Source organism: Mercenaria mercenaria, chromosome 3, assembly GCF_021730395.1.
Source record: "Mercenaria mercenaria strain notata chromosome 3, MADL_Memer_1, whole genome shotgun sequence".
NCBI classification, from domain to species: Eukaryota; Metazoa; Mollusca; class Bivalvia; order Venerida; family Veneridae; genus Mercenaria; species Mercenaria mercenaria.
Window position 1 is genome coordinate 61,729,260 of NC_069363.1, and position 25,799 is coordinate 61,755,058.

At 34.3% G+C, this 25,799-nt stretch overlaps 1 protein-coding gene across 5 annotated transcripts in view; it reads left to right on the forward strand.

Moving 5' to 3' along the window:
* LOC123524562 (tyrosine-protein kinase Lyn-like) overlaps positions 1-25,799 on the forward strand; it is an 86,539-nt gene that overhangs the window by 34,215 nt on the left and 26,525 nt on the right. For 4 of the 5 annotated variants that reach the window (XM_053538716.1, XM_045302849.2, XM_045302846.2 and 1 more), the window contains exons 5-11: positions 3,723-3,864; positions 4,293-4,404; positions 4,850-4,963; positions 9,736-9,827; positions 13,344-13,484; positions 16,881-17,027; positions 24,207-24,463. In XM_053538716.1, the coding sequence (XP_053394691.1) occupies positions 3,723-3,864; positions 4,293-4,404; positions 4,850-4,963; positions 9,736-9,827; positions 13,344-13,484; positions 16,881-17,027; positions 24,207-24,463 (1,005 nt within the window). The remainder of the gene's footprint in view (positions 1-3,722; positions 3,865-4,292; positions 4,405-4,849; positions 4,964-9,735; positions 9,828-13,343; positions 13,485-16,880; positions 17,028-24,206; positions 24,464-25,799) is intronic. The other variant, XM_045302848.2, reaches the window with a different exon arrangement.

Here is a 25,799-nt window from a genome sequence, read left to right on the forward strand (position 1 = left end):
GTTTATTTTCAATGGCTTCATAATTTACATTAAAAAGACATGTAAATATGCCATTCCTCCATAACTGATTTTTTCTCGCGTCAACACTGGTCCAACTCTTAGGCTCCATTCGCTTTATAGTTCATGTTTGCGATAGACATATTCTAATTAACAGTAATATAAAATATCCTAATATAAAGATAGTTCAGTTTCATTAAGTAGAAGGTGATTATCGCACTTACTAGTATAATTATACATAATTATGTCCACACTGCTTTGGCGCCTAGTCCTTTCGCTTTCACTTATTAGGCTGTCCATTTTACAGTGTATTCTTACTGCTAGTCTTTACAACAGTAAACCAATTCACCCGGTCTTACTTTCGCTTTCGACTTAAGATTGTCGGTAAATGAGTGAGTTGTAGCGATAATTGCCTTTCTTTATTTAAATGCGGGTTTTTGCCTGTTAGATTCCAATGTGTTTTCCATGTACTGTAATTAATGATTGTACATGCATGTTTGATTTCCTGTCTATTGTATGTATATATGTCTTCTTTAGCTTTCAACTTAAGATTGTCGGTAAATGAGTGAGTTGTAGCGATAATTGCTTTTCTCTTTATTAATTAAGTTTTTTCCCCTTGGATTTCAATGTGTCCTTCATGTGCTGTATTTAGTGTAATGTTCATGTATGTTCGATTTTCTTGTAAATTGTATGTATATATGTTATGCTCTTCATAATTGGAGGAATAAAAGTTATTTATTACGGTCGGACTGAATTTTTTTCTATAATGTAGAATTTATTTAACCCTGATTTTTCAAAACTTCAGAACATACTTAGCAAATTCAGCAAATAAAAAAGATGGGGTTGTGTGCTTGATTTTTTGCTAGAATGATTTGAAAAATTTGGATCTCACGCAATTTTTCATAATTGCAGTATCTAGAAAAATCATAATTTTCATAACATTTACAGAAATTTTTCTACTGTGTAGATTTTAATGAAACTTCTCACAGTTGTAAATAAGCATATGGCATATAATGGGGTGAAATAAAATGTATGCATGTATGTCCTTTTGCTTTTTTTGTGATAACTGACCTTGATTAAAGTGAACCTTACATTTTACGCTAATTTTAATTCTATTTTGAAATATTCAACCTGTTAGATGTTTTAATATCATATTTTTACTTTAAAAAGATAGTAACAGTGTCAATGTAATCAATTTACTCGCAGGTTTGTTTGTCTTGAATCAATAAAATGACTTTCCTTCCACGTATGCAGAATCCAGGCTTTACGAGGGGTGTTCAATAAATACCCGGAAAAGTGCTCTCATTTCTTTATTTCTGGTCTCATTTTGCTAAAATTTGAAAATATGACGGATATGAACATACTGAATGCAAGTACCTAAATTACAGATTTAAGAAGACGCACAATATTTATTTGTCGTCTCCTAGGCAACGCCATCACCTCAAAAGCGGCCCAACGTCATTAAAATGCTGTCATATCACACGCAGTTAATCAATACAACTCGTGATTACCATTGATTCAATGTTTATCACCATTAAATGCATTTTTACACCTTCCTAAGAATAAATAAATACTGTTCATATGATGTTCCTGTCGTATTGAAGAAATTGGACACTGAACTGATGCCCTATCAAGGAGCTCTTTAATATATTAAATGTGACTGAACGTTATTTTTCATGTCTGTAACACAAGTCGTCAGCAATATTCTCCTGACCACTTTTAAACGTCAAGTCCCACTAATAAATTTTTGTTTTCTTCAGGCATTGTCCCTTAAACCTTTTTCAGCATAGCATTCGTCTCTTTCCTTGATTTTCGATTCAAAACACAAAATGTTATCTCACATCTCCGTTCAACACTGATTTTCAAGCGACGACCAACTCAATATGCCTGCCAAATATTTTAATGATGTCACATTTACGTAACGCTTACTTTTCATATCAATATTCACCCAATTTAAGAAAAGGTAGTCTGAAAAATAGATAAGTGGCAAGTAATGTTTTAGCGCATGTAAAATAGAAAAAGAGACAAAATTGGGCCGGATGACGTCACATGACGTTGCCATGGGGACTCGCATTTACTTATTATTTATCCAAAGACAATCTAATTTTGACATATCAACTCAGTATTCCCTAGTCTACATTTTACAGCATTTTCATTTATTTTTGATGATACATGAAGAATTGAGAGCACTTTTCCGGGTATTTATTGAACGCCCCTCGTATTCTCCGTTTTCCGAATAAATGACGGTACCGAAATATGTTTGAGTTTTTCGCTGTGTATAATGATCATTCTAACATGACCAGCAAATAACCTACATACATGTAGAGCAAAATCTATCTCTGGTTATTCTGCAATAAAACACTCGCGTGCAATGACGTCATCCGATTCAGGTGCGTAGCACGGTCGTAAAAAGTAGTTACCACTTTTTTTAACACTGTTGATACTAGTATGTCGTGTTAGAATCGAAATAATAAGTTCCCAAGTGTGATTTATCGTAGAATAACCCGAGTTTTTCCTTCTTATGCGAAACAATATATCACTCAGGCCTACGGATATATTCTTACGCATAAGAACTCAAAACTCGAGTTATTCTACTATCAACCACGTTTGGGAACTTATTATTTCTTAAATATATACTGCTGCTTTTATGTACTTATATTGAAACGTCATGCAAATTTGTAAGAAAATTAATGATGGTAACCGATATTATTTGGAAGATAGCTGATGCAAGGTTACTTATTACGGTCATTTTCGGACAAAAAAAATGCACGTTGCTTTGTAATATCTATTTTTTCTATTTCCATCTATGATTTGGTTTTTATATACTAAATCGATGCTCTAAAAGTGTTCATATTTCAGCAGACAATAGTGATATCTTGAACTAAATTGAATGTTACCATGGAAACGAGCCCCGTTACCTATATCTGAATGTAAAATTAAAAGGCGTTTGCACTGGTCTATGAAAGAAACACAGTTTCAGCTTTTTATTTGTATTTCAACACTATCCATGAGAACAGTTATATTGCAAGCACAAAGATTTTTCATAAAACAGTCACTGCTGTTACTATTTTAAGCTTTTATATCTGTTTAAATCAAGGCAATTAAAATGAAATGTCTTGAAGCTATATTAAACGAGAAAGATAAATTTATGTAATAATTATTTTTCTAAGAAGTTACGATAAAAAGCCAGATATAGCACATTCTAGTCATCTCAGTTCCCATGGTTACTTCTAAATTTAAATAAAATAGGGTGTACAGTGTTTGCCATTCTGCCTATAAAGTTACGTTAATGTTCCATTCTGGTCATAGAGAGAATGGGACTGTAGCCGTCGAAAAAACAGTTATCAGACATAGTTATTTAAATTTGAAATAAGATGCGTTACCATGGAAATACGAGCTCCGTGACATTTACATTTTAAGGTTGTGTAAGAAAGCTAACGCGCATTCTAATAAGATTATCAACTACACAGACTTCTATGGATAACTGTGAAAACAGAATACGCTGAAAAGTGTTAAATAACCTCATTTTCCTTCTTCTTTCAATATGAAATTATTTTGGAGATAAATGAACTTGAGACTGTAGCAGCTAATTCATTGAATTGCACGAAATAAAATGAGTAGGTACGGTTCAATCAATTTGAATCTACCCTGGAGACAATTATCTATTGGACAAGCAGACTACAAGCAGAACTGCCAAAATTATAACCACCTTACATTTATTTTAGAAAGAAGAGCTTTTGTACGAAGACATTTCAAACACTATTAAAGAGTTTACGCCAATCGACAGTGACGGCGGAGGCAGTGAAGAAGACGGTTATGACTACACTTTATTCGAGCCTATGAAAGTTCACAATGCCAGTTCTGATGGTAAAATGTTCTCTAAACCCGTTTTTCGTTCTTACGAGTAGAGTCAGTGTCTTTATCATTATATTAATGGTCCTTTCTGAAAAATGGGACAAGATTGTAAAATTGATTGCGCAAGAAGTGTTGTACTTTTCATTACCCCCAAGAAACAAAGTAAGTTATTTCGAGTCCCTGATTTTTTTCTTGGTTGGGATCTATGCCAGGAAAGGATGTGTGCAAGATAACATCTAAAATAAGATCTTTTGAAAGCATAGAACACGATCAAGATGGATAATCGTAGACTCAGCTTGATAGAGTTTGTTCATGAAAGGTAATGAAATGTGCATTACAAAATCAGCGGAGTACCTGGCCTACAAAATAAGTTTTGTTTTGTTATAGAAACACAATATAGTATCTTATTTTAAGAGAAACTTTGTCCCTTTAATTTTCAGCCGTCCCGGGAGCGAGGATAGTTACAGCTCTATTTGACTTCAATAAATTTTCTGAGGACGAAATTAGCTTCCAAAAACAAGACAAACTGAAACTTCGTGGAGAAACTTTGAGGTATTTATAGTCCAAAATGCCGATCGTGTTTCAATTTTAACTTTTACTACCAGCATAATGCCATTGTTAGACATTATATAATGTGGACTTATGATGAAGTTTGTCAAGCCCTCTTCTTTTCCTGTTTTGGATTTAAATCTCTGTGTTTCTTTTAATATTATTCATAATAAAATTCATGTTAAGAAAATGGTTTTAAGTAAAGTATTGTTAATTTCCCTCTAGATAACCAATGCAACGTCTTATGGGATCTGTATTTCTCAACTATTTAGATATGCTAGAGTGTATAACTATGTTGATAACTCTTTCAAAAATCATCCCAAATCCCTTATGCAATGATCATGTTTTTGTCTATTCATACTAACCTTAAAAAAACGTTTAGTTATTTTTCGATGTAGTTTTCTAGTCGAGGTAAATTAATGAAGACAAGTATTGTTGTTACTTATAGTGTCTTCACTGAAAACTGCGACTGGAGCTTAGCTGAACACTTGCCTACTAGTAAGAAAGGCTACATTCCGCTTGCCTATGTCACGGAAAGCATCCACGCACTAAAGGCACAAAGGCACGTATTTATATATATTCTACTTGATAAACGTTCCTGTGTTTCTGTCAACAAACTATATATTTGTCGCCTTTTTCATGAGACCAGGCAAAATGTTACATGTCATAAACCATTTAAAGGTCTCGTTGTAACTTTATTTCTTTGCATAGCATTATGCAGTATATTATTTAAAACGTTATCTTCGTTATCATTTTGAAGTTTCTGTTTAATACACCACATGTCTACAATACATACATTTGTGTCCCGGTTTTGACAGTTTTGCGACAAAGTATACCAAAATATTCTTTTATAACTTCAAAAGCATGCAGCAGTGTATCAATAAAAAGTGTACACTAGATTGCCCTGCTTTACGCGACATCATGGCCAAATACGTTCATTAAAATATAATTAATAAACCTATATTTCTGCGAAATAAATCGCGTTTAGTTATTTGTTATTTACATTTTAGTAAAAAAATCAAATGGTATGGCTGGCCCAACGTGTGATTTAAGGAGGTAGTATACCTTGTAACCAGAGTAAATTCAAATTAAAATGTTTTTGAACCGTAGTGATTGATTGTATTTCGTGTAAGTTAATGTTTTGGCTGTTACAAGTTCGTTTATCTCTGTTCTTTCAAGTATATTTTTATCTAGGTTTGAAGTACATGACCCTCTTAGGGTATTTTATATTGAAAGGCAACAATGTTTTGCAGCGTTACTGCGGTAATTTATTCATTATTTCAGCATAATAAACCATTAAGAATCAGATCAGAGACAGGTTAATGACTTTTGTTATAGAAAAATAACTAAACGAACACATTTAGTTTATTGTGAACGTTATCGTTAATCGTCACGTTAGCTTCCGGTTGGGTATACGCACATACAAATGTTGAGGTGTAATACCTCATTAAACAAAACAAAAATTTCATACTAAATTTAAATAACTAAACTGCGATATGTATCTTATATTTTCATTACAAAGGTTCCTGGTATAGAGTGCAGCCATTGGAAGTTTCTTAATTTTGATAGTATCTTAAGAAATGAAATGATTTTTTTCGGTGTTCATGCAAATCCATGAATCGCGCTATGTTTAATTTGCTGATCCTATTCTGTCGTTCATTTCGCATGAACACCGAAAGAAATAGTTTCATTTCTTATATTTACATTATATTTCCTTTCCATTTGTAAACTTTATAATATTATGAATTGCATATAATTTGTAACATTTAGCATTAAAATCAGCCTCCCGGCCATTCTGTTCGCCAGACGTAAAAACTGCGACGTCATCAATGTAGGGATAATACACGTTTTTTTTGTGTATTAACGTCTGCAGAAGCCCGCGGGATTGTTCGGTCGAGGTCACAAACATATCCCAAGGGCTTCTGCAGGCGTTAATACACAAAACAAACGTGTATTGTCGCTATTCTTGCATAAGAAAACATTACACGACGACTAAATGCATTGTTTTCATATGTGATGACTTGACGATTCCGGTACATTTTTTATTTACCATTCTTGTTGTTCTTGGAAACGGTAAACATGTTTTAAATATCCATAACCGGAGCACACGTAACAACAACACTACTAAAAGCGTGATTTGAAGGTTTTTGAGCATTTTATTTTTATTTTTAGTTATTACAAACGTTACATTACACATAATTTTGCATATAACTTAAAAATTTGATAAAAGGAACACAATTATTTTAAGAATAACAACTTTACATTCGAATTATTTTGAGTACGAACAAACAGAGTACGGATGAGTATGAAGCTAGTGACTAGATTTCGAGGTTTATTATATGAATTCTGCGAACAATCAGGTAAAAACAAACCGACTGATACTAACAAAAATCATTAATATAATACCTAAAAACGGGCAATAGCACAAGTTACACGCGATACTTATTTATTCACAGTTATTTATAATAACTGAACAGACGCTTTGTAAAGGGAGTAAACTCTAAGAGAAGCTAGTGCGTACATTGATGGGGGCAGTACGTTTGGGGTTGGAAACTGATACAGCTAAACATACTGTGGATTACATTGTATCTATAATGCTACAAGAAGAGGTTATTATGGAAGAAACAAGATGCAGATGCCAAATATCAGTCTGCGCAGAAATACATACATACGTCCCTGGCAAAGCATTTCAAAAATAAAAATCATGTATTAACAGCACGTGAATTGCCTTGTTTGCACACGATTTTTCTCCCGTTTATACATGGGCGGATCCAGTGAAAAAAGTAGGTTTTATGCAAGAATGGAACGTTCTCCCTGATTATACGCGGACGTCGTCAAAACAGCGATCGGTTATCACTAAGCAGTGATGAGTAACTTTCGCGCCTTTCCTTTTGCTGTTCATACGACATGAACGTCAAAAGTTTCAATGGAAAAGAATTGGGCGAATGTAAATATATGTAAAATAAAGAAAGCCAGTTATTTGGCGTGTTTGTGAGATACATGTATTTTACTGGACGTTAGTTATGGCAAGTGCATCTTGTCTTATTGTGTGTCATATGTTTCTCAATTTTATAACTGTATTGTCCAAACATTGGAACTATGGCCTTCAATCGCTACTTATATAAAAGCATAAGACTGATTGAAAGACGGGTATATTCACAATGATTTACCATAAGCAGGGAATAGTACATAAAATGCAATAAAGCATTAGGTACAGTGAAAGCCTTGGTCAGTCCTGGGAAAGTCATTTTATCGCTTTAAATGACTTCTTAAGGATTGTTATTAGCGTTGATTTTATCTTTTACCTGCTTAGAGTCCAAAAGTGATTACGTATATTTATCATATGTTTGACGTCGCGGGAGTGTAATAAAGCCATTACATAAAAAATGATGATATACTACCATAATAAAGCTAAATAACGTCGACGTCTTTTACAATATAAGAGATGTTAGTCAAAATGACTTGTCTATAATTAAGAAATGTAATATTTTTGTTCGGTGTTCATGCGAAAATAGGATCGGCAAATTCATGAATCAGGTTAGGGGTTCATGCTTAGTTTGCCGATCCTTTTCTATCGAAAACACCGAACGAAAATATTTTATTTCTTATACAACAACAACAACAACAACATTACCTTTATTAAACTCGAATCACAAAGTGACACAAGAGTATACAGTAAGACATTAAATATATCTGAAAAATGTGACATGATGTGTAAAAAAGAGGAAATTTACGTTGACTTGCAATATAATATACAGTATAGGAAAAAAGAAAATGAAATAGTACTTAAAGAGAGGATTTCTTTCCATTTGAAAACAAGAGTGTGTTATAAAGCGCATACCTGACTATACGCGGACTTCGTCAAAAAAAAAGCGGCCCGTTATCACTAAGCAGCGTTGACGTAACTTTCGCACCTTTCCTTTTGCTGTTCATACGAATTTTCAATGGAAAAGAAATATTAATGAAAGAAATAGAGGATATTACACGAGTGTCTTTTCATATTGAATTTATTAAACAAGTTGAATAAAACGATATTTAAATGCGAGGCTTTGCCAACCATTTTTTCAATTTTATTCAACGAGTTTAATAAATTCAATATGGAAAATCATTTCTTGCATACCAGACGGGGATTTCCGGTATTTTATCGGTGCTGGAAAAATCCATCTTACACCCCGGAATGTAAGATTACTCTCGTGCTGTATATGACGTATTACGAACTACATATATGTAGCAATTTACATTTTATTTCATAAAAACGGAATAAAAATCCGATACCTTGACAGTTCCTCTTTTTTCCTTTAGTATATTTCACGATTCAAAAAAACGTTATTGTATACAAAAATTCATAACGTTACGCTCCAACTGATAAAACAAAACCGGAACTAAACATTGTTATTTGTCTTTGAAACGGCATGACGTCTTTCCTGTTTACGGACGTTAGTTTCCTGCGCTTTGTTTAAATACGCAGCTAGAAGAAATAGTTCTAAAAAGAAAGCCGTTCGATTGATTTTATTTCTATTTTTTTAATATGGTATGCAAGAAAAAGATTATGTCACCGGTTGTAGATGCAGATGGGTATATCCGGCTCTCGGGCAACTGTTAACGCGGTTACTCGACTGGAGCCTCGTAACCGCCTAAACAGTTACCCTCGGGGCCGGAAATTCTAATCTGCACCTACAACCGGTGAAAGAATCTTATAAAATGTAATATTCTTTTTATCACATGTTAGCTTTTCCTTCCGAAACATCAAAAATTCTACTTTCTTTTACTATATAAACAAGTCGCTTTAACCAACGTCTCCTGTACTATAAACGACGTCGACGTCAAAGCTTTATTACACTAGTATATTATCATTTTTATGTAATGGCTTTATTACACTCCCGCGACGTCAAACATGTGATAAAGTAACATTTTTAATGTTTCGGCAGGAAAAGCTAATTATAACATGTGATAACATTTATAATTTTCACATTGAATTTATTAAATTCGATGAATAAAATTGAGACACTCATGTTATATCCTTTCTATACTTTAGATATAATCGATACAAATCTTTTAATTTTATTTTTTTTCGAAAAAAAAATGTAGAAAAAAATCTTCTCATAGATAAAGTGTATTTTCCTAATACGTATACTGCATATTTGGTATTTTTTTTAAATATATCTGTAAAGTAAGTAGCCATCTCCACTGAAGTTAACACCAATAATTGTATGATACATTACACTGAATATGTTCAATTAAAATGAGTACCATCAAGACAATTATTTGAGATGTAGTGTTACCCCCAATGGACATTAGTTACATTTTATGAATAAGTACCAATATTGCTTTCAGCTGGTGGTTTGACATAAGCAGACGGGAAGCGTCAGGATTACTGAGAATGCCCGGCAGTACTCCCGGAACATACCTTGTAAGACCATCGAAAAGTAAGATTTTGGTTCTGATATACATATACATTTTTCAGAAAAAGAATGGAAAAAAACATTTCCATGAAAAAAGTATATTTTTATTTATAAAACATTGTATAAATTCGAACATTTGCTTTATTTTCATTCCTGTAAATATTATATTAATTGTATTTAGCCACCGCACAGGAAATTGTTAACTATACTGATATTGAGTAAAACTCAACAAACAAGTGAATGAAGTATTGCCATGCAATACAAAGTCCCCTACTAGAAGGCACCTAATTTTCTCTACTGCAGTATAACATAATGAACTGATATCTGTCAATGATGTATGAACAATATTGTACTATAAATACAATATGTTATAATAACACACTTGGATTAAAATGTGCATATATAAAAACCCACAGTTGTTTTCTTATTGAATTGTTTTGGCCGATTATAAAAAAGTTATCATATAAGTTATTTATAGTACCAACAAAGGGAAATTAATCTGAAAAAAAATCTATATAATATAAGTTCACAAGAAACTCTTTACCAGGTAGAGATAGGTCAAAATACACCTAAAAATTGCATGTAACATGCATGTTGTACCACAGAAAAGTGGTCTCGATTTTTCTTTACGGCCAGTAATAAAAAAGTTACAATAAAATCTATCTATAGTAAAACAAAGGGACGTAATTCTAAAAACAAGGGTGTCTCATGCTGGTGAACATTTGGCCCAAGTTACATCAAAATCCCTCAATGCATGAAGAAGAAATGCTCCGGACAAAGTCATTCTTGAATTTGAACTTTGACCTCTAAATATGACCTTGACCTTAGACCTAGGGACCTGGTTCTTGCGCATGACAATCCGTTTTATGTTGGTGAACATTTGTGCCAAGCTACACCAAAATTCCTCCATGCATGAAGAAGAAATGCTCCAGACAAATTCATTCTTGTGTCTGACATTTGGTCTCTAAGTGTGACCTTGACATTAGACCTTGGGTCTGGGTTTTGCGCATGACATGTTGTCTCATCCAGGGGAATATTTGTGCCAACTGATATCTAAATCCTATTTTGCATGACAAAGTTATAGACTAGACAGGAAAAAATTCCTATTGACCTTTGATCTCAAAGTGTGACCTTGACCTTTAAGCTAGGGTACTGGGTGTTGCGCATGAGTTCTGGATCGGACAGGAAAAAAACCTTATTGACATTTGACCTCCAATTGTGCCTTGACCTTTGAGCTAAGGGTCCGGGATTTGCGCATGACACGTCGTCTCATCATGGGGAACACTTTTGCCAAGTAATGTTAAAATCCCTTAATGAGTGTCAGAGTTATGGACCCGACACAAAACAGACCCTGTTCATGCTATGTTAACATTTGACTGCTATGTGTGACCTTGACCTTTGAGCTAGGGGTCTGAAAGTTGGGCATGACACATCGTCTTATTATGAGGTACATTTGTGCCAAGTAATATTAAAATTCCTTCATGGATGGCAGAGTTATGGACCGGACAGGAAAAAAGCCCTGTTGACTTTTGACCTCCAATTGTGACCTTGACCTTTGAGCTAGGGGTCCGGGTTTTGCGCATGACACGTCGTCTCATCATTGGGAAACTTTGTGCCAAGTAATATGGATGGAAGAGATATGGACCGGACAGGAAAAAAGCACTGTTGACCTTTGACCTCCAATTGTGACCTTGACCTTGGAGCTAGGGATCCGGGTTTGCGCATGACACGTCGTCTCGTCATGGGGAACATTTGTGCCGAGTAATATTAAAATCCCTTCATGGATGACAGAGTTATGGACCGGACACGAAATTGCGGACGGACGGACGCCCATACGATTCGTTTATTAGGTGGTCATTCCATTGTTTAAAAACAATAGAATGACCACTTAAGAAACAAAATATAGATAAAAATTCTCGTATGGGTTTGCAGCTAAGTCTAGTGTTAGTTTGTAGACTATCCACAGAACTCGCCAATTAAGGAGCGGATATCTAATTATAGTTTGTACATGTAAACCAACAAATACTTAACGGAGTAAACAGTCAAAACATTATATCGTAGTGATTATAACAACAGCTGGCTAATAGTTGCATGTTATCAATATTTATGTCTATTTAATCATAATCAGTTGTTTAAATCACTACGTATCTCTTACATTATAAGAAAATATTATCAAAAAAAGCATATTCCTCTTTGAGTCTATATCTATCTGGATTAATCACTGATACATTGTTAACAGTACAATGTTTTGTTTTCTTCTGCGTTGCATCACAAATGACGGAATTTCGGGAAATACTTGATAATTCTGCGGAATGCCACTAGTGTCTTTGTACATATGAGATTGCTACATCTTTCTATGCTTACAACTGAATAGACCATCTTTCCATGCCCTTTCAAATAAAATGGCGGGAGTTGTAAGGGCATATAGCGTTGTTCCTGCCTTTGTGTTTGTCCACCCCTCCGTGAGTCCGTATGTGCACAAAATCTTGTCCGGTCATTGTTGCGCATAGTCGGATTTTAAAATAACTTGGCTCTAATCACGTTTATAGTTTTGTACACATAGATGTATATTCAACTAACTTAGCATATCATTCACCATATTAATACGATAACTTATATCTCTAACTCAATACTATGAAGCTAGAATATCTTCTTGTCTGGAATAACTTTTATATGTTAATGAATAGAAGAATATTTATATGGCCTTGTACAAAGTTTAACGTATTTTACTGTGGCATGAGTGTAATTTTTTTCAAACTTTGATGATGTTTAAACTTGTTCTGATATGGCTGTTTAAATATATTTTATTTTTGTAAATTCCTATGAAGAATTTTGAAAGTGTTTTAATCCGAAATGTTTTCGAAAGCAAAGTGGTGTGCGGACGAAGCCGACGCGCACAACAGACGAAACTGTTAGCGGCGGCTTAAAAGATAAACACTTCCGCATAATCTAGGGTAGTAATAAGACTTAAACGAGTCTCAAGCATTAAAATGATCTGTTTTTGTCAGGTATTGATTTAATGCTGCGTAAAGTTAGTGTTTCTGGATATTAATTAAATTTATTTCGGAGAAGTTTGGTTCGGGTAACCATCGTTTTGGTATTACATACAAAATATTTTCTATATTTTTGTATCAAGAAATAGGTAATCAATATGAGAATATTAAGAATTGAAACGACACAGTCACCTCCGTGCATTATTTACTCAAAGGCGGACACCAGGGTAGAACCACTGACCTTTTGTCAGCCAGCTGGATGGCTTCCTCGACCATATTCGGTAAGAGGCAAGTGAAACTAAGTCAGCGACCTAGACCACTAGCCCACGGAGGCCAATATAATGCTTTGCAAAGATAGCGTTTGATATATACATGTACTTATTGACGTGCTGTAAAGTATTCCTTGATTCTTTAAATATCTTTTAATACCAGAAAAAAACGTTATATGTATTACTTTCTGAAAATGAAGATAATCAAAGTCACCCTAAATGAATCAGTAGCCTAAAAGTTTGTTTAATTTGACATTTTTATTTCTATTTCTATTTAGGTGAACGTGGGTTTATATTGTCACTACTATGTTCGGGGTCAAAGGTTTTACACTATCAAATTAGGTCAGAAAATGGACGATTATATATAGAGCCTAGAAGATCGTTTAATGATATTTTCGAACTTATTTATTTCTACAAATGTAAGTAGTCTGTATTCTTTCATTCTCTATTGAAAACGAAATCCCCATTTATACATTGATCCGTCCATACTTGATGACCAAAACCTATATCCGACCATTTGATACATGGTGAATGACAATGCATCTAAAACATATAATAAAACTATTTTACAAATAATATCAACGATATCAAAATAGAATATAAAACTTCAACAATAACATTGTGGGTTTATAATAGAATGTAATATCCAACCCAATTCCTGATCCTGATCGAAAGATTGTTTTGGTGAAATGGTTTTTACATTCCCTCAAAATACAATGCTCGTTTTTATGGTGGCTGATTTCTGCAATTTTGTGTGTTCGTGTCGGCGAGGCAAAATGTGGAAGTAACCAAAACACGAAAGGTCGAAATAATGCTTATTTGTTTGAGTCGGCGAGTGGAAATGTCGAAGACACAAAAACACGAAAGGTCGAAAACTGCTTTTTTGTCGTGTGTTCGCCTTTTGACTTTCGAGGCGAACACACGACGACACGAAACATTGAAGGCGAAATAAAGGAAAATTCAAGGGCGAACACGCGAACTTTTGTATCTTTCACTTTTCGTATCGGCGAGTATTAAAACTTTGTGTTGTCGCCCTTCTTTTGTCGTGCCTTCGTCTCGAAAGTCGAAAGGCGAACACACGACAAATAAGAACTTTTTCGACCTTTCGTGTATCCTGACTTCGACCCCACGACACGAACACACGACAAATGTGCAATTTCGTCCTTTCGTGTATTCCGGTAGGCATACGCATAACATTACGCTTCTACCAGTCTTACGGGGCATCATTACGCCGCCCTAAGCGTTGAATGCTATCTAAAAATGTACTATTTATGTACAAATACATCGATGGGCATTAAGAATGTGGGGGCATCCGTGACCGAGCGGGTAAGGTCGCTGACTTCGAATCACTGGCACCTTACCGATGTGGGATCGAACCTCACTGGCTGCGTTGAAGCTATCCAGCTGGCTAAGGCAGGTAGGTGGTTCTATCTAGCTGCCTACCTGTGATGCACGGAGAGGCACCAGGGGTCGTATTGTCAATTTAAAGGCACTGACCTCCAGATTTGGCTAAAAATAATCTTATTTTTTTCAAATTGACGTTTGGTCATATTACAATGTATGAACATTAAAATATAGTTGTTTGTTTCTAAAATATTTTAAAAATTCCAAATCTAGAAAAAAAGATGACCGCGTCGGTAATCGAACTCCGGACCGCCGCGACAATTAAGACATTTTTCCGTCCTCGTAACCAATAGCGCTATAGTGGAATTATGACTTCAAAATATAGATATTTATAATCCTGACAGGTTAACTGGAGAAACAAACGCTCTTCGATTTTCATCGCAAACAAGTAGTAAAAACAGCAAATGCTCATACATGTGTTTCCGTAATATATATTTTGTCAGTAATTAAGTTTTAAAGCCTTCTTAAGAAAAATAGCATTTATTTCCAGATATCTAAACAATACTCTTTCTGGTGTCGAACCATTTGGAGGCCAGTCCATTTAAAGGACAAATGGAATGTTCCTAGCTTTTACGTAGCTTATATACATTATCAGACTTTCTTGAAATATATCAAAAGCTTGTTTAATATGTGTTACTCTTTACTTTTTACTTTCAGATTTTGTTTACATAATGAGTTCTCTAGATTCGATAACATCAGCCATTAGTATTTGTGTATGACTATTGCTGGCGATATTCGTTTGGTCGTTTTCTAGTTTCTTTCTTAAATGTATAACGTGCATAATGTCATAACAGAATAATACAGTGCTGTTTTATTTCTTACATTTAACCACAGGTGGCAGTAATGTACCTATGATACTGAATGGATCCATGAGCCATATACACTTCAATATACTAGTATTACAATTATAATGTTTTCTCAGAACAAAAATGCAAAAAAAAACATTTTGAAATTTTTTTTGGCCCCTGCGACAGTGAGCCATTGGAAAGGTGTTCATGAGCATTTTGACATGTGCCCTGCCGTTTTGTACTCCTTTGTCCGTAAATGGTTTGCAATTGGACTTTGAAGTAAGATTTTTCACTTGCCCAAAGAACGCCAAATATTTGATAAAGAAATATAAACTACAGACATTATAAGCAATGTATATGTCAGAATATTCACAAACACCTTTCTAATGGCTCATTGCCAAAGGGGCAAAATATTTTTACCCAATACCGTATATGTTTGATATGCAACGAATAGTAACATTTGCTCTATAATATTAAATATTACTCCGAATTGATACAGTCACCCTGCCCTAACCAATGAACCGAATCGGCAGTGTAACCCCTCAAATTGTAGATAAAAATCTTAACTTTAAAGATATATCTTCAATGACAGGCAGGGACAAACACATAAGTCACAGTAAGGCGTGTAATATTGTAAGCGGTTTCTCCCTGCGTTGAGTCCTATACGGATGCGTTTTGTGAAAGCTGAAAAAAAAACTAGTAAAATATATCTTTCATATGCAACCTATAGTAACATTTGCTCTGTAAATATTTTTTACACCAGATTGAAACCGTCATTCTCCCGTAAAACACTGAACTGATTCGGCAATAAAGCCCCTCAAATGGTAGATCAAGATGCTTAATACACACAGGTATGATTTCAATGCCAGATAAGGCCAAAAACTTTGGTCATAGTGGCCCGCAATTACAAAATCTTGCATTATCGTGTGAGATACTCATTTGCGATGAGTCATTTATGGATGAGATTTGCATAGTATCATTTGACCTGTAAATATTAAATTCTACTCAGAACTGATATTGTCACTCTGCCCTAACCAATCATCCGAATCAGCAATGTAACCCCTCAAATTGTAGGTCACAATCCGAATATCAAAAATCTTTAATGATAAAGAGGGACAAACTCATGAGTCAGAGTAGCTCGATATTACAAAGGTCTGTAATATCGTATGTGGTGTCTACCTGCGTTTAGTCGTATACGGATGTGTTTTGTGAAAGCTGAAAAATAGTGAAATAAATATTTCATATGCAATAAATAGTAACATTTGTTCCGTAAATATTAATTTGTACCGTCATCCTCCCCTAAACACTGAATCGATTCGGCAGTAAAGCCCCTCAAATGGTAGATCAAAAGCTTAATACACCTCATACATCTTTCAATACCAGATAAGGACAAAACGTTAGGTCATAGTGGCCCGCATTTCGAAGGTTTGTAACATCGTGTGAGGTCCTCATTTGTGTTGAGTCCTTTACGGATGAGTTTTGTGAAAGCTGAAAGAAATCACCTAGTACAATATAATTTTCATATGCAACGTATAGTAACATTTGCTCTGTAAGTATTAACTATATGGCTGATGGACCCATACTGTATCCTAGGTACGTTACTGCCACCTGTGCATTTAACAGGTACCTCTGGTGTACTTCGACGCAAACTAAAAAGACCAGCCCAGAAGCAAAATCCGTTTGTTTACCCTCGAAAACTAGAAGTTGAAGTAGCGTCTATTGGTATAACTAAATCTTTTCGATGCGGTGATTATGGAGAATTTTTTATTGGTATGTAAGCAGGTACTTTTATGCAAATTTAAACTATCTAGCAAGAATATGGACCTTATCTATGTAGTTATATCTCCCTAATAGGTGTGGGAGAATCTTGTTTTTGCTTTTGCCGTCTGTTCGTCCGTCCGTCTGTCTATCCGTCCGTCCGTCCGCATTAAGCTTGTTCGGTTTTCACAGGTCAAACTGCTGGCCGGATTTCAACGAAACTTCACAGGAGTGATCAGTACCAAGCCAAGTTGTGCATGTTGTTAACAAGTTCCGCTTCGCTGCACAAAATGGCCGCCAGAGCTAAAGATATACGTATGGGGAAGACATATTTTTGTGACAAAAACACCTTCTAGTTTTAAATGGCTTGCAGTCACATAGTTTATATAGCCCAACATTGAACATTGAAAAAGATGGCAGTATCAAACATTGTCTTTTTTATATTTGCTGACATTCAAATATTTCAATGCCTATGACATAATAATAAAGTGTTTCAATGTACACGGGAAAACTGATCTTGACAGCGCACTTGTATTCTATGAAATCGTTTAACAAATCTTAATATAATTGATTACAAGTAACACGTAATTTATGCATTTGGGCATTTTAGTTTCCTCCTTGATTGTGTGACAGATGGAGAACTGCTAGACGATAAGCTCCTAAATCCTCCTAATGGACTATCTGCTTTTATAACAGTCGCATGTTCTACTTTTGTTGCTGGCTTTTTCAGTTGGGCCTTTGTTTTTCTTTTAAGGTTCCTTCTATCGGAAAACGAATGGGTCTAAGTAATTTAGATTTGCGGGTTTGCTACTTGACAAAACAAATTAAAAGTATATGACAATAGATTCGTCTTGGAAAGAAGTATATGAGCGGATAGTCAAACCTCGACTACGACTCTTTTATAAGTCGTACGATGACGATTTTGATAGCAAAATTGGTCATGTTGTTTTTCAATAATCAGTATACAGACGGTCCAATTATGTTAAATAAAAAGGTAACATAACTAAAACAACTGAACACAAAACAATTGCGCATGTCTACTATATGTTCATGATACTTAACAAGTTTTATTTGAAATGAAGAAAAATGTAGGAAACTACAAGTCAGTTGTCAATGTCTTCAAAGAAGGGTCACAACTCAAGACAAAATAATCGACCATAAAAGTCCGAACAATAAGCATTAGTACACTTCATGTTGTCGGTGAATACCTAGTTTCAATACAGTTGGATAGAAACTGTAGGACTGGAATTCAAAATGTTATGAATTATTTTGAGGTCCAAAAGGGCAACAACTCAAGAAAAAACAAGAGCACCGCAGTGCGAAGCAATATACACGCGAAGTTATGACTTTGTCCCCTAAGTACGACCTTGACCTTAAAGTAAGCCCTCTAAAACATGCACTCAGCACGTCGTCTCTATGCGGTGAATATTTGTGACAATTTTCTTTCAAATCCTTCCAGTAGTTCAAGGCTTACAGAACGGACACCAAACAAAGTCATGTAACCTTTGACCCCTAAGTGTGACCTTGACCTTGAGGCGGGCCATTCAAAGCATACGCTCTGCTCGTTGTCCTGATTCAATTAACATAGTTTAAAGAGAGATTCTATATATAATACTGATCTTTAAGTCCAAGTCATAGATTTTACATGTCATCTTGTTATGTGAGCTGCAACACATTCATAAAAAGCTACAGAGAGTAAAAGTTTAATTTTTCACTACTTATTGAGACATTTACCTTCTAGCTGACTATATTTGAATCTAGCATGTGTCACATCGAATGATAACATTCGATGACCGTGCAATCCACTCAGTCACAGAAAAGTTACTAACAATGAGAAAACCATTATTTGAATCTCACTTTCAACCGCAAAGGTTACTTCTCATCAAAAGTACATAATAAATTTACATTGAAAACATCATGAAAATTAATGTTTTCTATAAAAACAAGTATGAAAGACTGATACTTTATAAATGTAAATATGGAACAAGTTATACAGATAAAGAGTGTTACAAAATTATCAATATACGATACCTGTAAATATACAATTTCGATTTGACAAAAAAAAAAGACTGACAGAATGACAAAAGACAGAATGACAAACCACAAACGTATACTCCCTGTAATAGATTTTCCACAAAATTAGATGGCACTGGAGTACACCTTTCTTAACTTTCATACACATGATGCCGTTAACAATTTTGAGATTCTAATGTATTTTGCAAATTAATCTATGGCAGGTTCCTCATGCATGATACATATTTATCTTCCTCCCTAATCCTTGATATTTCTTTTTCTTTGATTCTGTAAATTTGTATCTGGAAAGATTATTTTACATTCTGTATGATCCATCAGACAGTTAAGTCTTTGTTGACAACTGCCTCAAATACTTGTGGCCCTTTGGATCAGCATCTGAAAGGAGAAAGTTTACTCAATTTTACACTAGTATAAATCTTACAGGTTTCGTTTCTTCATTTAAATCACAAATTTAAATATGAACAGGAGGGTCATTGATCCTAAAGCGCTCACCTGAGTATAAGGCTTTAAGTGAGTTTGCTTAACGTAATGGTACAAGTATTGATAGGTTTCTTTTAGGTTAGCCGTCACACACATTCTTTAGCCTTGGGCATTAGTTAGACAGCACAACTCAGATATCACACCAAAAATCAAGGCTATTATTGATTCAGAGAAGAAGATGCATGCGGTCCAAGTTTGAAGCCTGTATCTTCAAAAATGTGAATGTAGGTCACTAGGTCAATGTCAAGCTCAAAGTTTATTTCGGTACACAAACCTATGCATGTGGTCCAAATTTGAAGGCTGTAGCTACAGAAATGAGAAAGTAGGTCACTAAGTAAAAATCAAGGTCAAAGTTCATTTTGGTACAAAAAACTATGCATGTGGTCCAAATTTGAAACCTGTATCTTCAAAAATGTGAAAGTAGATCACTAGGTCAATTTCTAGGTCAAAGTTGATTTCGGTATAAAAATTTATGCACGTGGACAAAATTTGAAGGCTGTAGCTACAGAAATGCGGAAAAAGATCACTAGGTCAAGATCAAGGTCAACTCATGTCAAGGTTCATCTAGCCAACCAAGCTGAACCGTTTGAAAAACTTCGGTAGAGGACTACCCAACAAATATCATGGTCAAGTTTCATCAAAATCCATTCAGTGGTTTTGGAGGAGATGTCGTTTAAACACAAATGATGACGACGGACGACTAGCAGGACGCACGCACGGACGACGGACACAGCGTGATCACAATGCCTCACCATGAGCACTTCGTGCTCAGGTGGGCTAAAAAGTTGAAAAAGTTAAAAGTTAGAATTATTAAAATATCAGTCTGACAGCTATTATTCAGAATAAAAATGTTATGACTTTATTTAGAAGTGGTAAAACAGTACCCCACACAAGTAATAAAGACTAAGACCTTTAAATTTTAACTAATGATATATATCTGTCTACATGTCTTCAGACATCTCCATTTTCAACTAAAACCTTGCACATGCTCACTTCATGTTGATGATGTATACTTAGTTCCGTTTGAATTGTTTGAGACTGTGAGAATGTACAGGTGTATTTTTGATATGTTGTGGTGAAGGCCATTACTCAAGAAAAAGTCACCTAAAAAGTCTGGTAATATGTGCATGCCTACTTCATGTTGATACTTTCAACTTGCATTTCCATTGTATGAAAACTGTAGGAGGAGATAAGTAAAATAAATAAAGGCCCTGAAATTTTTAGTAATGCTGTATAAAAAGTTTCATGGGAATTGGATAGAAAATGAGGGAGGCGCTGAGTACATGAAGGACATAAGAAACTGTATTAATTAATTTTTAAATTCCAAAATGGGCCATAACATCGGATATAAAAGTCACGATAGTATGTGAATGTCTGCTGCCTGTTCTTAAAGTATACCTGGTGATTCATTTGAATCTGATGGAATCTGCACAAGGAATACACAAGGTATCAGTGGGGCTCTGATATAATGAAATAAAAAATGGAATATTAACTGAAGATAAAAACAATCAAAATTGATAGTCCTGACAATATTTGCATGTCAACTTCATGCTGATGTTCCAAGTTTCATTTGAACTGGATGATTAAGGTAAATTTTTAGTATATACACGAAAGAATTTGATAAAAGCAGCACTTATCTAACCTGTACCTTTTTATGTCTACTGATCAAGGTCTAGCCAAAGCTCCATCAGGCTGCATCCGGAGTTTTTATTCACAATGCCATACTGAAATAAACTGAAATAAAAGACCAACATGCACATTTATATATACATAAATCTTACTTTCACAATTAGCTATATTTTCTCTTTAAAATTCATTTGCTGACACTGCGTGTTAAAAACAATTTTGGGAAATACATAAATGTAAAATTCATTTATTATAGTTTGTTTGATAAATGCCAAATGTCTCATTTATTTTCAAAACTCGGACACCAATCTTTATAATAATGATGTATAGATATGGCAAAATAAACAATTTTGGCAATTATAGCATTCGTGGTCCCATTATTTCCTTAGATCAATTCACATCTTCATCTGAAATAAGTATTTATTACCTTTTCTTAGTGAAACTTGGTCAGAATGTTTATCTTGATGATCTGATATTTCAGTCCATAGGTCAGGTGAGCGATATGGGGCCTTCAAGGCCCTCTTGTGTATTCATAGTTGACCAGCTGATTCAGCCTCACGGCCAGTTAAAGTGCTTTAGGATATAGCGGATAGCTAATTAATTTTTCCTACCTTCCAATTCAAAGAAATGAAATTAAGTAGTTCTTTTCTGTAATCAGACTGAAAACAGCTATTTTTTATAAACTTCCAGCTTTTAATAGATAATAGGTAAGGGTAGATTTCTCGGAAGCACAGAGCACTAAAAACACAGCCACAGAGCCACTCATTTGCATAGGAGGCCCACAACAAAAAGAAGCTGTAATGGAAAAGTATTTCAGACGGGTTGCTTCAAACATCCAACAAGTACCTATTAATTCATACTAAATGTAGATGGAGGGGAAGGAAATGGTAAGGGGCAAAATTGGAGGGGTGGGGGGCGAGAACTCGAAGTGGAAAGTTGAACAAGGACGAATATACAAAGGGAATGCCACGTTTCTTAACAACAGTACTAGTCACATTACAACGTAAACCACAGTAGCGCAGACACTCGTATACCAAAATAGAAAAACAAACAAGCAACACATAAGAAATCAATGGAGCACCGTTATAGACTCACATGCATACAAACGCACCCACGCAAGTAGAAAAAACAATCGTGTATCGTCTTAGGATTCCCGCTGCCAAAACAAAGGGGAGCCACGAAAACTTACTCAAAGTAAAGGGGGAGGGGATGCAAAAAGTAGTGTAAATGCAAGGGAAAAGAGGGTGCAAAAGGGGGAGTGAGGAGGAGGGAAACGCTTACAACAAACAAAAAAATATACGCAACAGACAATACAAGACAGACAAAAAAACAGTTGAAAATAGGGGCACCGCCTTGGAACGGTCAGTAACCTATATAAAGGAAACTGGAGGTTTAAACGTGTTTAGGGCATGCCAACCTCGCACTTACCCCATTTTCAACAAGTTAGACAACACAATGTAAATAAAATCCTCGCTGAGAAAGGCTCTAACATTAGTGCAAAAATAACAGATAAATAAAGCAAAACATAAAATTAAGGTAATTCTAAGGTATAATTACACCAAAGTACTCAGCAACTTGTCTGAAGTCAGAGCAACAAGAGCTCGTTGCAAAATGATTCATTTATGTATAAACTTGCACTTACCGTGGTTTCTACCAAAGAAACACCACCTGTCAAAATTTGTACACAAATTTGACAGCACAGTCATGAAACATACGAAGGATATTGTCCAAATTGTTCCACTTACTTCCATATGCGATACTATCTTGAATTGTATTCATATGCATAATGTATCACATGTAAATTTAAGCATATGTTTAACATTTGTGACTCCTGTCCTTAACTGTTTTTATGTTATGCGCCGAATATTACGTACTAAATAAGGTCATGTGCTTAGCCTGATCTCATAACTACGCACAAACACATTTTTGTGTGAAAAAAAATTACTGAAATTTACATTTTATTCTGTCAATTACTTTGTGATAGCTAGCGTTTCTAAAAACAAAATCAACACATCTGACATTTATGTATATTGCTCTTGTACTGATATTATGGATTTTTGTCATATATAAACATCAAACATGTTTGCCAAACCAATAATGAAATGATGATGTCTGTTTCAAAAAAAAGGGAAAAACTATTTAGAAATTGGTTGCTCGCAGGAAGTATATATTTCATTTAGGTAAGTTTTGGTCACAATTTTAGACAGAATACTGCTTACGTAATGTAACTGTCGATTTTGAAAAAACATGACCTTCTAAAAACATATTTTTGTGTGAAAAAAGAAATTGCTGAAATTTACATTTTATTCTGTCAATTACTTTGTGATAGCAAGCGTTTCTAAAAACAAAATCAACACATCTGACATTTATGTATATTGCTCTTGTACTGATATTATGGATTTTTGTCGTATATAAACATTAAACATGTTTGTCAAACCAATAATGAAATGATGATGTCTGTTTCAAAAAAAGAAAAAAACTATTTAGAAATTGGTTGCTCGCTGGAAGTATATATTTCATTTAGGTAAGTTTTGGTCACAATTTTAGACAGAATACTGTTTACGTAATGTAGCTGTCGATTTTGAAAAAAAAACATGACCTCCTAAAAAAAGATTTTTTTCTGTCTTCTGTGCGGATTTTCACATAAAAGTTGTCATTTAATTTTAAATATATACTTCAAAAGAGAGCTTAACCATTTTCAATGGGCGTTTCGTTAAAAAGAGCAACTCTTCAGTTACGTGTCGCAAAATGGTTGTAAGTACAAGCACTAAAATTGCAATATTTTGGCTATAGAATGTACTTTAAGTCCTAAGTTTTAAGTAATTTACTAGTATATTTATTCAAGAAACATTTTCCAAAATGTGAATTTGTATACTTAAATTCATGTATCGTGACTTTTTATTAAAACATTTTTTGCGGCTGTATTGTAGCCTAGTTTTCTATTTTTCATTACAGCCTGGTTTGAATGATTATTGTATCTATCTATCGACATAATAAAATGGGTATTTAGACAATGAATAGATATCTTAATTCACAAACTCATTATTTTAGGAAAGTTTTCCAGCACATTAGATGTTACGATCGTGACAAAGTTTAAACTGAAGGTTGAAAAGTTCTTGGCAGAGACGAACGTTTTACACAATTTCCGACAATGCAAACACTTTGTCAGAGTATTTGGTGTAATAATCAGCCCGGCACCATTTATGATTATTCTCGGAGAGACTGTACGCAATACGTTGCAACAGTACCTTAGGATTGATGGAGGCAAAACAATAACCCTGACGACTTTACTTGAAATAGCTGCTGAGGTATTATTCTCTCTATTCTTATTTTAGCTGAGTATACGAAATATATGGAGAGCTATCCTACTCGTCAGCGTCCAGATTCTGGGTTAAATATTTTGAACACTTTCTCTGTTACTACTGAATGAATTTTATCTAAACTTAAAACAATGTTCAAGTCCATCGCCAGCCTCATTTGATACAAGTTCTATAACTCTGGCACTAATATTTCATTGATTCTGCCATTTATTTTTCAAAATATTGAGAAACTTACACTCAATCGGCGTTATTACTGAATGAATTTGATTAAAACTTGAATAAGTTTCACGTAATCCCCGACATTATCTAACACAATGAAAATAACTCCTGCACAATCCCACCTGTTTACTTAGAATGTCAGGTAAAAGTTTTGATGTTCTTTTGCTCTCTCCCTTTTATTACTGAATGCACTCGATTAAATAAAAACTGCTATTCTTCATCATTTCCAATATCACCACCATATCCTACCTTAATACTGATAAACAGTTATTTTTAAAAAGATTGTCCTTGATTTTTCTAGAATGTTATTTTTATTCTTAATTTTACTTGAAAGTTCTGGAACCTTCCCTGATACTTTTTATAGAGAACTGTAATGTTGTAAGATTAGAGCCTGGAAAATAGAACTTAGACTGTAAATATTGATGAAATTTTCCTGTATTTCTTAATAACAAAATATTACCAGTGTGGATATTTAATATTTTTGAAAGATTATTTGAAGGATTTACTTTTAAATTGTGGATTTAAAAAGCTATTTTTGAAGAGAGGAAATATACGTTTTGGATATATTAAAGTTACTTTTGAACTACTGTGAAATATTGTGGAATTTATTCTGATTGGATTTAAATTTGACCTGAAAAGGATTTGGACTATTTTTACATATAATATTGGATTTTACCGCTCTGTGACATTTTTGAAGGAAGTGTTACTTAAATTCATGAATATTTTTTTTTAGTATTAATAGTTAATGGTTTGTCTTTCTATTACTTTTCTTTACTGTAACAAGAAATTGTTACCCTCTGACGTAACAGTAACTGGGGGCTCGTCCGGGATCAATCATTGACTGCTATATTTTTGAATTTAATATTTTTCAGACTTTTCAGCTAAATTTGTGGCTGGGCTGAGCCATCCTGGGAGATGTTCCAGTTAGCCAAGAAATCTGATTTACTTCTGCTTGCTAAGCATTATAACATTAGTGAAGTAAAATCATTCATGATCAAACAAGAAATTAAGAATATTATTGTTAGTATTTATGGAGGAAGGTATTTTATGCATCTGTTGAGTCACTTATTGTTGAAACTCAGTCAGATTTAAAATTAAAAGAAAT